This window comes from Lepus europaeus, chromosome 4 (assembly GCF_033115175.1).
Source record: "Lepus europaeus isolate LE1 chromosome 4, mLepTim1.pri, whole genome shotgun sequence".
NCBI lineage: Eukaryota > Metazoa > Chordata > Mammalia > Lagomorpha > Leporidae > Lepus > Lepus europaeus.
This window is the reverse complement of record NC_084830.1, coordinates 144,484,499-144,500,660: the sequence shown is the minus strand read 5'-3', so window position 1 is coordinate 144,500,660 and position 16,162 is coordinate 144,484,499. Positions and strand designations below refer to the sequence as shown.

Genomic DNA, 16,162 nt, shown 5'->3' with positions numbered 1-16,162 from the left:
TCGCCCGCGTGTTCCCTCGGTTGCTCCACTGGGCGCTGCGGGAGGAACAGAAATGGACCATAGCGAAGTCCACGGCGCGACTGGAGTGCTGTCACCTCGGCGTGTGTCAGGGCATACCTCTGCCCAGGGTGCTGGCGACCAGGTGCAATGGTGATGTCTTGGGAAGGCAGCAGTGAGCCCATGGGGGCCGGTGGTTGTCACGTGCCTGGCTCTGTGCTGTGTGCCTTCACACTTAGGGCTCTTTATACAGATTTTTATTGTATTTATTTGGAAGGCAGAGTTGCAGAGGGGGGGGCGCGGGGGAGACAGATCTTACATCCGCTGGTTCACTCACCAAATGGCCGCGACAACCAGGGCTGGGCCAGACTATCACCAGGAGCCAGGAGCTTCTTCGCCATATCCCATGTGGGTGCAGGGGCCCAAGCACTTGAGCCATGTTCCACTGCTTTCCCAGGCCATAGACAAGGAGCTGGATTCGAAGAGGAGCAGTGGGGGCTGAAACTTGAGCCCAGCAGGGATGCTGGCGCTGCATAGCTTTATCGGCTGTACCACAGCGCTGGCCCCTCTGATGGTTCTTTTTTTTTTTTTTTTTGGCAGTGGGCACAGTTTATTCCACTTCATGCAGACTCTGACCCACTCGTTTGGTTCTTAAGGGTGCGCTGTTTTTCATAATAATCCTTTACGTGTTTTAAGTAGCAAACATTCTCATTTTTCTCTTTTGTCAGTTTTGGGGAAAGGTAGGTGACCTAGCAAGGAGGAGAAACTAGGAAAGTGGTTCTTCAGCATCCTTTTTCCTTTTCATGGAACAAACTTGCGTCAGTATCCGAGAGAGATGCGTGGGATCCTGGAGCAGGCAGTGAGTGGCAGCTTCATGGTGCAGAGCCTGGAGAACCCCGCTCAGCCCCGAGTCTAGGAGTTTCTGTTTTCTGGGCGGTGGCTTCTCTCTCACCTGAGCCTGTGGTGGGCCTGCGGGTGGATGAGGCAGGGGGTCTTGGCTGGCGCTGATGCTGGGATGCGAACCCAGATCCCCGAGTTCTGGTGGAGAGTTAGGGTTAGCTCGCTGGCTGTGATGTTTAGAAACAGAGCGGCTGAAGACATGTGGTCCCGCTAAGCAGCAGAGCCTGGGATTGGGATGTCGTCACCAGGGAGGAGGGACAGGGTGGACTGGGCGCAGGAGGGCTTCGGACTGGACAGTGTCCTGGCCAACCTGTGCTAGGAGCGTGTCCTGGTGCTCAGAAAAGCGTGTCGCGAACTCACTCCACCAGGGAACGGACTTTGAGCCCGTGGCTCAGGGGCTCTGTGGCCCCCCGGTAATTATATAGAGCCCCGTGTAGGTGGGGCTGATTTTCATCATACAGAAAAGGAGCAGGAATCCCGCATGGTGAAAACCCATGTGAATGGGCAGCACAGGCTAGCGAGGTGGTCTGTGCCCATGCAAAGAGCGCGGACGGGGGGTTTGGAGCCCTGGGTGCATTCCTGGTCTGCTTGTATCCTTAACCTCCAGGGAAGCTGAGTTGTGAAGTAGAGGCAGCAGCGTGGGCCTGGGGACCCTGTATCGTGGAGGCCACATGTTCCCTGCAGAGCTGACCTTGGTTTTGTCCATCTTTGGAGAACAGTGGGGTGAAAGACGGTTGGAATTTGTTACCCTGGGACCTTATTCTGCATCTTGCGTTAAGGTGAAGAGCTACAAGTTTAGCTGAGTTCAAGTAAACCTCTGTGCTGTCAGAAATGTGATGCATTTTCTTTGCAGTCGGCGGATGCTCAGTGGCTGACGGCGGAGGAGAGGAGAGAAGCCGTACTTGACCTCAAAGCAGCAGGATGGGCGGAATTAAGCGAGAGAGACGCCATCTACAAAGAGTTCTCCTTCAAAAACTTTAATCAGGTAATTACTGTGAATGCTTGCTGGTTACGTGGCTCTTTTCTGTTAGCCTCGGCTGTAACCCGCTCTGACTTTGCTGGTTGTCTGGTCCCACGTGGACCAGGATCCCAGCTCCCTCCCTCCCCTGGGAACTCAGTGACTGATGACTTCCTGGGTGACAGTTGTTGTTCCTTTGCTGGGGGGAGGGGTGGTTTGAGTTATTTGGAGAGTCGAATTCTGAAGCCACCGTTTCTTTGATTGGGTGTTCATGAGGATATTTAGTGTCTGAGAATTTTGAATAACGCTCGAAGAGGGTGCGAGAGCTTCGTTGTTTATGGGAAGGGGCCTCGAGTAAAACTGGGAAACGCACACCCATGGGACCGGTGTGCTTCACTCTCCCCGTGCCCTTGTGAAGTTTCCCTTCTTCCTGTGGTTGTATTTCTGCCACTCAGCCGTCTCCCAAGCTGTTGCCATCTCCCCCCAGGCTTTTCGTAAAACTCGTCCTTCCTCTTGGAGAGTCAGCCTCAGCAAGGTAGCTTCCACGTGGGCCGCACCCCGCTTACAGAGTCATCTCCCGTGACTGCCCTTTGGGTCTTGCCCCGCTGTGTCTATAGCAGGGAACTGACTCTGACCGTTTCATGTTTGTTCAGTTAGTTCAGTAATCCTTTGGACAGATTTCTTGTTTTTATTTATATTAGGTGTCAGCTTCTAGAAGTCAGAGACCGTGTTTGCTTAAATAACTCTCTTTTGTACCCAACACGGTTCTGGGTACAAGCAGGCATTTGATAAATGCAGACATTGATGACCGTGTTTGCTCATTTCTAGAAGGGCGTGTGAGCACCAGAGTTCCACCAGCGAAGCCCTCGCTGTGTTTTCCTAGTGAGTGCCGTTGGCTCCGCTGAGCCGCTGCCCTGTTCTGTTCTCCGTCCATCTGGCGGCCAGCTTCTGCTGAGTCCCCGGCTCCAGAGGAAACCTGGGCCAGGCAGACTGCCTGTCCCTGCTGCCCCACGTGCTCGACAGCTCTTGTCAGGGGCTTAGCACTCTGCGGCTGGTGGCAGGGAATCCCATTGGTACAGTAAGCTTGTGCATAAGCTCTAGGTAGCATTTTCCAAGCTTATTAAAATTCTTACATGCGTACAGCTTGACTTCTTTAAGCCCGGGCTAATTTATTGGGCTTGAACATGTGGCTTAAAGTACTTGAGCGGTGCTGCCTCGGGCTCTGCCCATGAGTCAGCCCCCCAGCACCACGCCGCCCTGTGCTCAGGTGGCTGATGCATTGTCACACTGCTCACGAGACGTCTTCCTTCGCTTCACCCGGTGTTGGGAGAAAGAGGCAGGTGACAAGAGCATCGGCTGGTGTCCGGGGAGGTGTTCAGAGAGCCAGCCTCGAGCGTATACCCTGGGGTCTGTTTGGTTTTCAGCCTGGCTCCTGTGACTTCTGCACGTACAGTGTCCACTGGTGTCGTGACCACTGTCAGGGCCCTGCGGCCACAGACAGCCAGAACCAGGTCCCCAGCTGGCTAAGCTGGGCTCTGTGCTCCCTGCAGGGAGGGAGCACGGCCTGGCGGAGCCGCGGGGCATCTCAGGGAGGGAGAGGAGGCTGGGAAGATTTGTTAGGGCTGGGGCTGGCGCCAGGGACTTTGGGAGATTTTTAAGGAATCGGGACTTAGTTCCAGATTGGATGCTGTCGGGAAGTGGGTAGCTGTGTGACTCAGCGTTTTAGTTGATCTTACGTGGAGGGAGCCTGGGGCGGAGCAGGGCTGCAGCTGAGAGCAGAGGACGGGGCAGTGAGTCGCCCAGCGGCTGGGAGCAGGGTGTGGGTCGGGCAGCGACCTTTCTCCGTGTCTGTGTGTCCTTGCAGAGTGGTCCTGTTTGTGTCGCAGCCACCACGGTCACAGAGTGCCTTTGTCTGACACGGGGCCACGCCAGCTACCACATGCGGGGAGCTGCTTTTCTCGGGCTCGCGAGCCGTGACCTCTGGCACTGAGCGACCCTCACGCATCTTTCATCTCGGACAGAAAAACCATTGTTTTTTGTTGGAACAGCAACATAAAATAGGATGATACGAATAAAATAACTTCCCACTGCTACTGCTTTTTACTTGGTTCTTTCTCTGTAGGTCTAGTTTTCTCAGTATGGCAATTGTACACGCAGTTAAATTGTTAAAATATGGGTTTAATGTTTACCATACATGTTTATTATTCATTGATTCAACAAACTTTCATTAAGCATTTTTTCTGTGCCAGAAACTATTCTAAGCACGTGGAGCTCCCATTTTCCTGGGGAAGATGGCGGTCAGCTTGTGAATAGCTGTTGTGGTTTCCGGTGGGGATGAGTGCCGTGCAGGAGGATGAAGTGGGGTGCTGGGGCAGAGGGTGATCGGGGGCGGGGCATGGCTTAAGATGGGCTGGGCTGGAAAGGCCTCTGTGGGAAGGGGACATCCGAGGCCCCCGTAACAGGGAAGGGCTCAGTGTGTGAGGTGTGGGGGAAGAGCCTTCTGGGTGGAGAGGCCAGCAGGTGCAGGGTTTCTGAAGCCCATGGCCTTGGTAGGACTAGCTGAAGCCAGAGGCCAATGTTCGAGAATGGAAGGACAGAGGGGAGGGGTAGGAGCACGGGGCCTTGTTGGCGTGGTATGAAATTTGTATCTTACTCTGTAAAGCAGGGGTGGGGAACATCTGGTCCCATGGGCCAAATAAGGCCTAGTCTGGTCCTGCCAAGGCGACCGACCACAGATGGGACTTGGAATTCAGTAAATCTATAGCAGGCTGTAATTTTTAAGTTGGTTGTATTGTGTGGCCCGTGAATGATCTTGTAAATATCCAAATGGCCTTTGGTGGAGAAGGTTCCCCGCCTGCTGTGAAGGGAAGCTGTTGGAGGATTTCAATTAGGAACGTGTTGTTATTTGCTTCCGTTCTAAAAGATCACCCTCACTCTACCGGGAGCGGGGGGAGCTGCCTGGCCCTGTAAGAGCTTGCTGCAGTGGCCTGGGCCACGTTGATAGGAGGTGATGGAGCTAGCGGAGGAGGTGGGGAGAAATGGGAGACGTCTCATGTAGTTTCAAGATACAAAGAGAGGGACAAGGATGACCCCAATGTTTTGTTTCAAGCTGAAGGGTGAAGATGCCATTGGTACCAGGTACTAAGCTGGGAAAGACCCCGTGGGAAGGGAGAGTAGGGAGTTCAGAGCGGTATTTTGGCTGTGTCAGGTCTGAGATCCCGGGTTAGCAGGTGCATCCAAGAGGGGACACTGGGGAGAGAGCACAGTCCTGGCTGGGCAAGAGAGGACAGGGTACAGATGGCAGTGGTGGTGCAGGAGAGGTTTATTCACCATGACGGGAAAGGCAGTGGAGTGTGAGCCGAGGTGGAGGTGGACGGCCACAGGCATCCCGGGAAGAAGAGCGAGTTCTCTTACCACTCCTAGGTGTTCAGTGATGTCGATGATGAGCAAGGAGGGGTGGGAGGGAGGAGCAGAGCGTTAGCGGTCAGGAGCTGGAGACCGAGTGGGACTGTCGCCTTGGCTACTAGGATAACTGTCTCGAGGGAGACGTGGCTGCTTGTGGAGCTGTTGGTGTCAGTACAGATTTGTGGTCGAAGGTTTCAAGTGAAGGTGCATGTGTTGTCTGGCCGTGGTCGGCTGCCAGTGGTGCAGGCAGGCTTAACAGGGCTGCACTTTGGCCAGATGAGTGCGGGGAGGAACAGAGGGTGAAGGGAACAAGGGTGTGTATGCCAGGAAGGGGCTCAAACGTGGTCCTGGGCCCTAGAGGACGTGCAGCTGTGATGGTGAAAAGCTGCTCGATCTTTTTGGGAGACTTTTGGCAATGCTGTTGACTTTTAAATCCACATACCTGTTGTCCTAACCTGGACACGTAGCTTCTAGATGCAGCCCTCCGTGTATGCAAATCAGATGTGCGTGGATGTCCATCATTGCCCTTTGTGCCTACACTGGTTTATTAGGAGCTGGCATTTCCATGTACAGATGGCACCAGGGTCAGATCACACCCAGCTATGCTCCACAAGCTTGGGCAGCAACACCTCTCCTGGCCTTGGCTCTGCAAACTCTGGGAGCCACGGCCAGAACCAGGGTTCCTGTCCGTTCGGTGCGTCCCATGCTGGGTGTTACCATGTGCTTTTTCTAAAAAATGACTTATTCGAAAGAGTTACAGAGAGAGGGAAAGAGAGAGAGAGAGAGAGAGAGATCTTCCATCTTCCGGCTCACTCCCCTAATGGTGTGTCCAAGCCAGGAACCTCTTCTAGGTCTCCCATGTAGGTGCAGAGTCCCAAGGACTTGAGCCATCTTGCACTGCTTTCCCAGGTGTATTAGCAGAGACCTGGATCAGAAGTGGAACAGCCTGGACTCAAGCTGGTGCCCATATGGGTTGCTGGCGCTGCAGGCAGAAGCTTAACCTATCACAACACATTGCTGGCTTCCCCCCAACCCTGGCCTGCTTTTGTAAATAAGTTTTTTTTTTTTTTTTTTTTTTTTGACAGGCAGAGTGGATAGTGAGAGAGAGAGAGAGACAGAGAGAAAGGTCTTCCTTTTTGCCGTTGGTTCACCCTCCAATGGCCGCTGCGGCCGGCGCATCACGCTGATCCGAAGCCAAGAGCCAGGTGCTTCTCCTGGTCTCCCATGGGGTGCAGAGCCCAAGGACTTGGCCCATCCTCCACTGCCTTCCCGGGCCATAGCAGAGAGCTGGCCTGGAAGAGGGGCAACCGGGATAGAATCCGGCGCCCTGACCGGGACTAGAACCCGGTGTGCCGGCGCCACAAGGCGGAGGATTAGCCTGTTAAGCCACGGTGCCGGCCAATAAGTTATTTTTTTAAGGTTTATTTATTTGTTTGAAAGGCAGAGTTAGAGAGAGACAGAGAGAGAGAGAGAACTCTTCCATCTGCTGGTTCACTCCCCAGATGGCTGCAGCTGCTGGAGCTGTGCTGATCTGAAGCCAGGAGCCAGGAGCTTCTTCCAGGTCTCCTATGCAGGTGCAGGGCCCCAAAGACTTGAAGCATTTTTTACTGCTTTTCCAGGCCATAGCAGGGAGCTTGATCAAAATTGGAGCAGCCGAGATCTAAACCGGCGCCCATATGGGATGCCGGCACTGCAGGCAGTGGCTTTACCTGCTACGCCACAGTGCTGGCCCCTGTAAATAAGGTTTTATAGGAATAGATATTCTTTGCTGATGGGTTGTCTATGGCTTCTTTGGCATTGTGGTGGCTATGCCACAATGCCGACCCCTATTGTGTGCTTTTTAACTCTTACTGGAGGGAAGGGTATAAAAACATTCTGCTTCATTTTCTATCCCTCATAAGTGTTCATTTTATTGCAGTAAGAGTCTTAGGAGTATGGTTGCCCTCAGGGTTTGGCTGTAACTTTTTAAAAAATGATTTGCTTATGTAGTGTGTGTACAGTGGTATCACAGCTTTATTTTAGTCTTTTATTACTGTGAAAAAGTAACTGTACATTTTAGGAACAGTTTCAGTGACCCTGGATGAAAAACTGATTTCTCAAAGCTTTGTGTCATTCTAGATTTTCCCTATAGTAATAAATAGGCAGCAAAATGCATTTGAACATCTTTTCTCTCAGAGGCTTTCTTCTAAGATACAGTCAGTTGCAAATATTCCAAATTTGTTTGATAGCTGTGGTGGTTAGAAATATTTGGAGATAGGGGCCAGCGTTGTGGCATGGCAGGTTAAGCCTCCACCTACGATGCTGGCATCCCATATGGGTGCTGGTTCGAAACACGGCTGCTCCACTTCTGATCCAGTTCCCTGCTAGTGCCCCTGGGAAACCATTGGAGGATGGCTCAAGTGTTTGGGCCCCTGCACACACGTGGGAAACCTGGAAGATTCTCCTGGCTCCTGGTTTTGGCCTGGCCCAGCCCTAACCATTGTGGGAGTGAACTGGTGGATGGAAGATCTCTCTCTGTCAATTTAAGAATATTTTAAAAAAAGATTTATTTATTAATTTTGAACGTGAGATTCCCCTGGGGCATTGCGCACAGGTGTGCGGTTGCCCTGGGTTGGTGGGCAATTCCATGGTGACAGTGATGCTCTGTGAGCAGACAGCATGCAGGTTCCAGAGCTTGATGCTGGGACTTTACACACTGGGAGTGCTTGGACGCAGACTGGGTGGGGGTGGCATTTGTGTGGAAGGAGGGAGAGGTCTGCAAGTGAACTCATTCCTAGGTTTGCAAGCTGCAGGGTGTGCACTTTGAAAGAGGGAGATGCCTGTTGGAAATGTGTGTGCAAGTATCCCATAAAGGTACATTTGGTCACACGTTGTCATGTCTGGGGGTCAATGGGAAGCTTAGAAAATCAAGACATTTGAGTTTTAGAAGGAGGTGCTGAAGATGAGGCTATGAAGCCCAGGAAACAGCTGCTCCGGATGCCAGCAGGTGGAGCCCTCCAAGGAAGGAGCCCAGAATGGCCCAGCAGCAGCGCAACCCCCCTGGGGAAACTGTCTCCGTCCCTTCACTGCGGGGTACCTGGGGCTGTCATCCTGCTCAGTGTGGAAACCAGGAGCAGGCGTGTGACTTGGGGCCTGAAGGTCCTAGGTGATGGAAGGAGTTTCTCACCGGTGATGGAGGCTGCATCCTCAAGAAAGGGACCACGCTGTCATCCCTGTGTTCCCGGAGGAGGAGCTCCCGTGCCTTGCCCAGCAGAGCACCCCGTTGTGTTACCCTGGATCATGCCCACAGCTGATGCTCAGCTGGCTTATTCATCTGTTTGTTTCAAGATTTATTTATTTATTTGAAAGGCAGGTTAGAGGGAGACACAAAAAAAATCTTCCATTCTATGGTTCATTTCCAAATGACTGCAAGGGCCAGAGTTGGGCCAGGCTGAAGCCGAGAACTCAGAACTCCATCTGAGTCTCCCAGGTGGGTGCAGGGACCCAACTACTTGGACTGTTCTGTGCTGCTTTCCCAGGCACACTAACAGGGAGCTGGGTCAGAAGTGGGGTAGCTGGGACTCAAAGCAGTGTTTATATGGGATGCTGGTGTTGCAGGGGATGGCTTAACCTGCTGCACCACAAAATCAGCCCCACTCAGCTGGTTTTGACCTTCAAAAACGGCACCTCCTGGGACTGACATGGTGGCATAACAGGTTAAGCCACTGCCTGCAGTGTGGCATCCCACATGGGTGCTGGTTAAACCCCTGGGTGCTCATTCCAGGTCCTTGCTCATGTGCCTGGGAAGTCTGTGGAAGATGGCCCAAGTCCTTGGGCCCTTGTACCCATGTGGGAGCACCAGAGTAAGCTCCTGGCTCCTGGTTCCTGGCTCCTGCCACTTGCAGCCATTCAGTGAGTGAACGAGTGAGTGGAAGATCTCTTTCTACCTTTCCCTGTCTCTCTCTCTAACTCTGCCTTTCAAATAAAAAAAATAGATCTTTGGAAAAAAAAAATGGCACCTTCATGTAGTCAGTCTAGTATCTTGTCAAAGTTTAGGAACGTTTGCTTGTCAAAGCCCAAGCTTATTTGTTCTCTGCTTTGTCCATCTCATTCACATTTTGGTTGCTGTGACTGCTGCTGTTGAAAGCCCTCTGGAGCCGGGATGGGGATGGAGGAGGCGCAGTTGCATGCATCTGGCCTCGCTAGCACCATATGTGACTTTGGGGTTTGTGAAATGCTTCTCTCAGTGTGCCCGGAGAGACTGTTGCTGTAGAGCAGTTGACAGTTAACCGACACTGACGGACTTTATACGAATGTTTGGTTGAGGAATCTGACTTTGGGCTTCTGGTTGACATTGGAAGCACTGACCGGAGTCAGAGGTATGGTGACATAGGAAGAGGAGAGCTGCTGGCCAGAGTCTCTGGGGTCCTTTGCAAGGGCAGTGGTGGCCGTCTCCGCAGTTGTCATCGCAGATGATTAGTCGAGCTTTGTGGTTTTTTGTTTGTTTTGGTTTTTTTTTGTGTATAACATAGTTATGAATCAGTAATGCATCTGTTGAAAGATTAAATATTTTATAAAATAGTTAAAGTATTTTAAAAATGTTTGGGGGCTGGTGCTGTGGTGTAATAGGTAAAGCTGCCGCCTGCAGTGCCGCCATCCCATGTGGGTGCCGGTTCTAGTCACGGCTGCTCTGCTTCTGGTCCAGCTCTCTGCTGTGGTCTGGAAAAGCAGTGGAGGATGGCCCAAGTCCTTGGGCCCCTGGACCCGCATGGGAGACCTGGAGGAAGTGCCTGGCTCCTGGCTTCAGATCGGCACAGCTCGGGCTGTTGTGGCCTATTAGGAAGTGAACTAGCAGATGGAAGACCTCTCTCTCTCTCTCTCTCTCTCTCTCTGCCTCTGCCTCTGCCTCTCCTTCTCTCTCTGTGTAACTCTGGCTTTCAAATCAATCAATCTTTAAACAAATGCTTGCCAGTTTCTTTTTGCATTTTATTATTTTTATTTATTTGAAGGGGTTATAGGGAGAGAGAGAGAGAGAGAGAGAGAGAGAGAGAGAGAGAGAGATCTTCTGTCTGCTGGTTCACTCTCCAGATGGCCTCAATGGTGGAGGCTGGGACAGGTTGAAGCCAGGAGCCAAGAGCTTCTTCTGGGTCTCTCACATGGGTGGCAGGGACCCAAGTGCTTGGTTCATCTAACTCTGCTTTTCCCAGGCCAGTAGCAGAGAGCTGGATCAGAAGTGGAGCAGCTGGGATTTGAACTAGTGTCCATATGGGATGCCAGTGTCATAGGCGGTGGCTTTTCCTGCTGTGCTACAATGCTGCCACATTTATTTATGTTTTTGGGAAGAAGAAAGAGACAGACAGACAGAGGGAAAACTCCCATCTGTTAGTCCTCTCCCCAAATGCCTCCCTGAAGCCAGTTTAGGTCTTTACTTTAGGTCTTTTAGTTTAGGTCTTGCACATCTGTGGTAGGAGCTCAAGCACTCACGCCATCACTGCTGCCTCCCAGGGGCACAGTAACAGGATGCTGGAATCAGAAGCAGATCTGGGATTTGAACCCAGCACACTGATATGGGATGCAGGCATTCCAAGCCATATTTTAAAAAAAATTTTTTTAAGGTTTAGGTATTTATTTGAAAGGTAAAGTTGCAGGCTGGCGCCGTGGCTCAACAGGCTAATCCTCCGCCTAGCGGCGCCGGCACACCGGATTCTAGTCCCAGTTGGAGTGCCGGATTCTGTCCCGGTTGCCCCTCTTCCAGGCCAGCTCTCTGCTGTGGCCTGGGAGTGCAGTGGAGGATGGCCCAAGTGCTTGGGCCCTGCACCCCATGGGAGATCAGGATAAACACCTAGCTCCTGCCTTTGGATCAGCGCAGTGCGCTGGCCGCCGCGCACTGCGGTGGCCATTGGAGGGTGAACCAACGGCAAAGGAAGACCTTTCTCTCTGTCTCTCTCTCTCTCTCACTATCCACTCTGCCTGTCAAAAAAAAAAAAAAAAAAAAAAAAGGTAGAATTGCAGAGAGAAGGGGAGAGACAGAGACAGAGAGATCTTCCATCCATTGATTTACTTCCCAAATGGCTGCAGCAGCCTAGGCTGGGGCAGGCTGAAACCAGGGTCCTGAAGCTCCATTTGGGTCTCTTATGTGGGTGGCAGGAGCCCAAGTACTTGAACCATCTTCTGCTGCCTTCTCTGGTGTGTTAATAGGGAGCTGGATCAGACACAGAGTGGCTGGGACTTGAGAAGGGATGCCTGCATCACAGGCAGGGGCTCAACTTGCTTTGCCATGACCCTGGCCCTGCCAAAGCACATTCCTATCCCTAACCACCAAGCAAAGCAGCCATTTTGCGTGCTCAGGTGGGAAGCACCCCCAGAGAGGATGTTCCTAATGGTGGGCATTGTATAGGTCAGAAAGTGTCGTTTTGCCTCTGAAGAATAGACTTAGTTTGTGGGTCTGGGGCCAGGTGCAGAGAAAACGTGTGCGGCTGTCGCACACGATAGCTTGGGTTTGAGTCGGGCCCACTGAGGGCTTTGTAACCGCAGTGGACGGGAACTCTGAGAAAGGGTACTCGTATTTTAGCAAACGTTCCCTCAAAGTTGAGGCATGGAGGCACATGTCTGTGTGGGGTCGTGTGGGTGCTCACTTTGGAGTCCCAGGGAGCCCTGGGCAGGGCTGTGTGGGTGCTGTCAGGTGGTGGCTTGAGCTTGGGTCTCAGTGCCCATGAAGGTGGGGAGATGCGAGCCTAAAGTGTTATCCCTGAGCGTCTTGCTTCGCTGTTTGTGTCGTGCAGTCGGTGCGGACCCGACACATGTTGTGGAAGCACGTGCAGCAGATAGTCAAGAAATGCGAAACAGGTGTCAACAGTGCGAGTGCGCCTGCGCGCTGCGGCGTGCAAACACTGCGGTCATTATGCCGTCCTTTAATAAAAATGGACTTTTAACTGCATCAGTTTTTCTTAGTCATGTTGTAAATCTTCTGTTTACAGAACTTAGCCCCAGTATTTTGTAAAAGTCAAACAGCCAAGAAATATCATTTCCTCAACAGTCTTTGTCTTGCCTTTTTACAGATGGCGTAAAATCAGGTGTGTAAAAAAATAAAAAGGCATTTTGGGCTGACGTGAAAGGTATTTCAGATTTATGCTTTGCAGATGATATTGGTATGATTAATGCATTCATTGCTTTTTTTTATTGCTTTTCACAGATAATGTACATGATGCATGGAAAATGTTGTGGTTTAAATCTTTGCCAGGTTTAGACTGTGAATATCAACAGATGTTATCATATAAGTACTATAATTATTATAAAATAAAAAATTTGTCATGAAATGCATTGACATAAATTTCATTTATGTAAATTGCTCTCATTAGTATAAAACCTTAGTGTAGCTGTTAGAGTTTGTGAAGCACTTTAGATGAGATTAACTTGGTATAAAGTGGTCACAAATGGGTTGCTTTAAATTTAACTGACAAGAAAATAACACTCAAGAGTTAGAGAAAATTACTGAGGCGTTCGTTCTCAGCCTGCCTTGCTGGTGCCCCTTAAATAGGCTGAAGATGAATTAATAATAATGGACTGCTGGCTCAATAACGGCAGAAAATAATTGAAAGGAGACCTTAAATAATAACTTAGAAGTGTTGCAGTCTTGCTTTTGCCCATTCTGGTTCTGTTTTTCTTTGGTAGCCTGCCCTCTGCTCCAACGTGGCCATTATCAGTGGTGTTGAGGTTGCTCAGTGAGTTTGGTTGGCAGGATTTGGGTGCTGTGGGCTGTGACACTGACACGTGATTCAGATGTTCCGGAGCATGGATGTCGAGTGGCCGTGTCATCTGCTTGCCCCTCAGCAGCACATACAGCCTTGCGTGGCTGGGCGGTGGCCAGTGGCTGCGGGCCCTCCGGGGACTTCAGGCCCACAGCGCAGACAGGTGAGTGAGGGTCTTCTTCCCTGGCTCCGAGCCGTCTGTGCTCTTTTTCCTGCATCCTCTTCTCTGTGCAGCAGGTGATAATTTACTGTCATCTAGTCCTTCCGGTCTGTGTTGGAATGGGGCATTTTTAAAAGAAAAATTAATTCATGTGTGAGGCAGGCAGAGAGAGAGAGAGAGAGAGAGAGAGAGAGAAAGATGGAGACAGAGCCCTCCTCTGCTGGCTCATTCCCCACATGCTGTCAGAGACTGGGACTGAGCTGCTCTGAAGCTGGGAGCTGCCGGCTCAGTCCCGGCCCCTCAGGTGGGTGGTGGGAGCCCAGTTACTTGAGCCTTCCCTGCTGCCTCCCCAGACCTGCATCAGCAGGCGGCTGTGCAGAAAAGCCACGGCTGGGTGTGGACCTGCTCCCAGGTCTACAAGTCGATGAACTCCTGCCTAGCACGGGGCGTGCTGCCCCATGAACCAGACTGGGATCATGGAATTGTTTGTGGCCACGCTGGGTCAAGTCACAGGTAGCAGGTTGCAGACTCACATCCCTGGTTCCTGTAGCAGCATTTCTAGATCCTGTTGTGATCTAGAAAAAGAAGGGACTTTTTTTTTTCCCCAAGAGAGATCTTATTTTTCATTATATGGATTTTTTTTCCTTATATGGGTTTCCTCTAGGGCGGTGACTGTTTACCGAGCTGTGCTTGTCAGGGAATAACCCAGGTGTCAGTCTTGGGCAACTCGAGGCTGTTTAATTGTATTGTTGGCATCGATCCTATCAGAACAGCAAGTGCCAGTGATGAACATGTTTGCTTGTGTGCTCTCAGCCAGCTGGGCGAGACGGTGGCCTTCTGCAGTATCATTCATCAGACTGGTCTCAGACGCCCTTTCCTGGCCATTGTAGCCCTGGCTGTGCACGTGTACCAGAGGCCTGGAGCAGCCCCAGTCGGCCTGGTCCAGGAGCCGCAGGGTCTGGCTCTGTGGAGCTCAGTGAGTGCAGTGAGGCACTTGAGCTGGCAACCGTCGAGCGGCTCGTACCTCCCTGGGCCCAGGTCGCAAACAGGAAGATGGAACAGAAGTGGTGCCCAGTGTTGGTGTGGAGAGGGAGAGGGAGAGGGAGAGGGAGAGAGATCTTCCATCTGCTGGTTCACTCCCCAAATGGACACAATGGCTGGGCTGAGCCAGGCTGAAGCCAGGAGTTTCTTGTGGGTCTTCTACGTGGGTGCAGGGGACCAGGCACTTGGGCCATCTTCTGCTGTTTTCCCAGGTGTATTAGCACGGAGCTGGATTGGAAGTGGGGTAGCTGGACTTGAACTGGCGCCCATGTGGGCGGCTGCCACTGCAGGTGGTGGCTTAACCTTCTGTGCCACCGTGGCGGCTCTGTGGTGGTTTGCTCAGACTGCCACGTCAGTGAGCAGTAAGTTGGGAAGCACTAGTGAGCTGAGCGGGGTGCCCTCCAGGGTGGCTGCTGGGGAAGGGGGGCCTTGAGTTGGTCCTTGAAGACCCGGCAGGTTTCTGTGAAGGAGGGAGCCAAGGGAGAGGTGAGCGGGGGGCGTCGGTCAGGGAGAGGAAGAAAGAGGGCACATCTAGTTTTCTTTGTGTTGGGAGAAATAAGGACCCTGACTTGGGCTCCGCAAGCTGGACTGCGATTGGCTGAGGGTGGGGGCAGTCCTTGTGGTGGACTCTCCTCCAGGTTTACCTTTTTTTTTTTTAAAGATTTATTTATTTGAAAGGCAGAGAATTACAGAGAGGCAGAGGCAGAGGCAGAGAGAGAAGCCTTCCATCTGCTGGTTCTCTCCCCAAATGGCTGCAATGGCTGGAGCTGGGCCAATCCGAAGCCAGGCGCTTCTTTCATGTCTCCCACGTGCATGCAGGGGCCCAAGGACGTGGGCCATCTTCTACTGCTTTCCCAGGCCATAGCAAGGAGCTGGATTAGAAGTGGAGCAGCCGGGACTTGAACCGGCACCTATATGGGATGTTGGCGATGCAGGCAGTGCCTTTATCTGGTACGCCACAGTGCTGGCCTCCAGGTTTAGCACGTTAAAAGAAATGTTCTTTATGGCAGGCATGACCTAGCGCAGTGGATTAAGCCAGTGCTGCTTGGGCCACCCTGCATCCTGTATCAGTTCGAGTCCTGGCTGCTCCACTGCTGAACCAGCTTCCTGCTAATGCACCTTGGGAGGGAGCAAGGATGGCTCAAGGGCTTGAGACCCAGCCACCCATGTGGGAGACCCAGATTGAGTTCTGAGATTCTGCCTTTGGCCTGGCCCAGTCCTGGCTGTCGTGGGCATTTGGGGAGTTAACCAGCAGATAGAAGCTCTCTCTTTCTCTGCCTTTCAAATAGATGAAAATAAATAAATGAACTTTTTTTAAAAGAAGAAAATTCCAAAGGCATATTACATTAGTTAAGTTTGAGCTAGGCAGAATAAAATAAAACTGATTCATGGGAGAGGCCGTTCCCAGCCAGATTAGGTTCTTAGAACTTCGACCAGCAACACGGTCAGATAGCATTTGTCAGAAGGCAGAAGTGAGACACAGAACACCCTTGATTGGCTTCAGTCTGGGCCACCAGTCAGTTGGTTGCAGGTTAATGAGTTACTGTTTGCATCCTAATCAGTTAACTGGGTACAGAGTCGTCTGTGACCAGCCACAGCTTGGTTTCTACAGTTAAACTCCATATTGGTTTGGTTTGTGGGGTCCAGGGCAAATCCTTGGCCTCCTCCAAAGTATTATTGACACAGTGTTTCCCAGGGTTGAAGCTTCCTGAAAGAAAACCCCCATCTCTCTGTCTTCCCTTCAGCTTGTTTGTCCCAGCAGCAGCACTCAGACCTGACGCTGGAGAGTGATCTCAGTCGTCAGTCACCCAGAACCGGTCCAGGCCTCTAGCGTCTCTCACCAGGACTGTGCTGCGGTCTGGGTGCACTGCCTTCCTTCTAGAGTTGTGCTAGGAGCTTACCGACACCTGTCACCTGTAGGCTCTCCTGCTCCACTGGCTGCTTGTTGTGGCCAAGTTGGTCTCTGCTCAGAAA

The 16,162-nt window shown here is 51.8% G+C and overlaps 1 protein-coding gene across 2 annotated transcripts in view; it reads left to right on the top strand.

Annotated features, from left to right (window-relative positions):
- Positions 1-16,162, top strand: part of PCBD2 (pterin-4 alpha-carbinolamine dehydratase 2) — a 52,717-nt gene that overhangs the window by 458 nt on the left and 36,097 nt on the right. The window contains exons 1-2 of one of the 2 annotated variants that reach the window (XM_062189112.1): positions 540-1,676; positions 1,751-1,882. In XM_062189112.1, the coding sequence (XP_062045096.1) occupies positions 1,569-1,676; positions 1,751-1,882 (240 nt within the window). In that variant the 5' untranslated portion in view covers positions 540-1,568. Of the gene's footprint in view, positions 1-539; positions 1,677-1,750; positions 1,883-16,162 lie in introns of those variants that run through there. The other variant, XM_062189113.1, reaches the window with a different exon arrangement.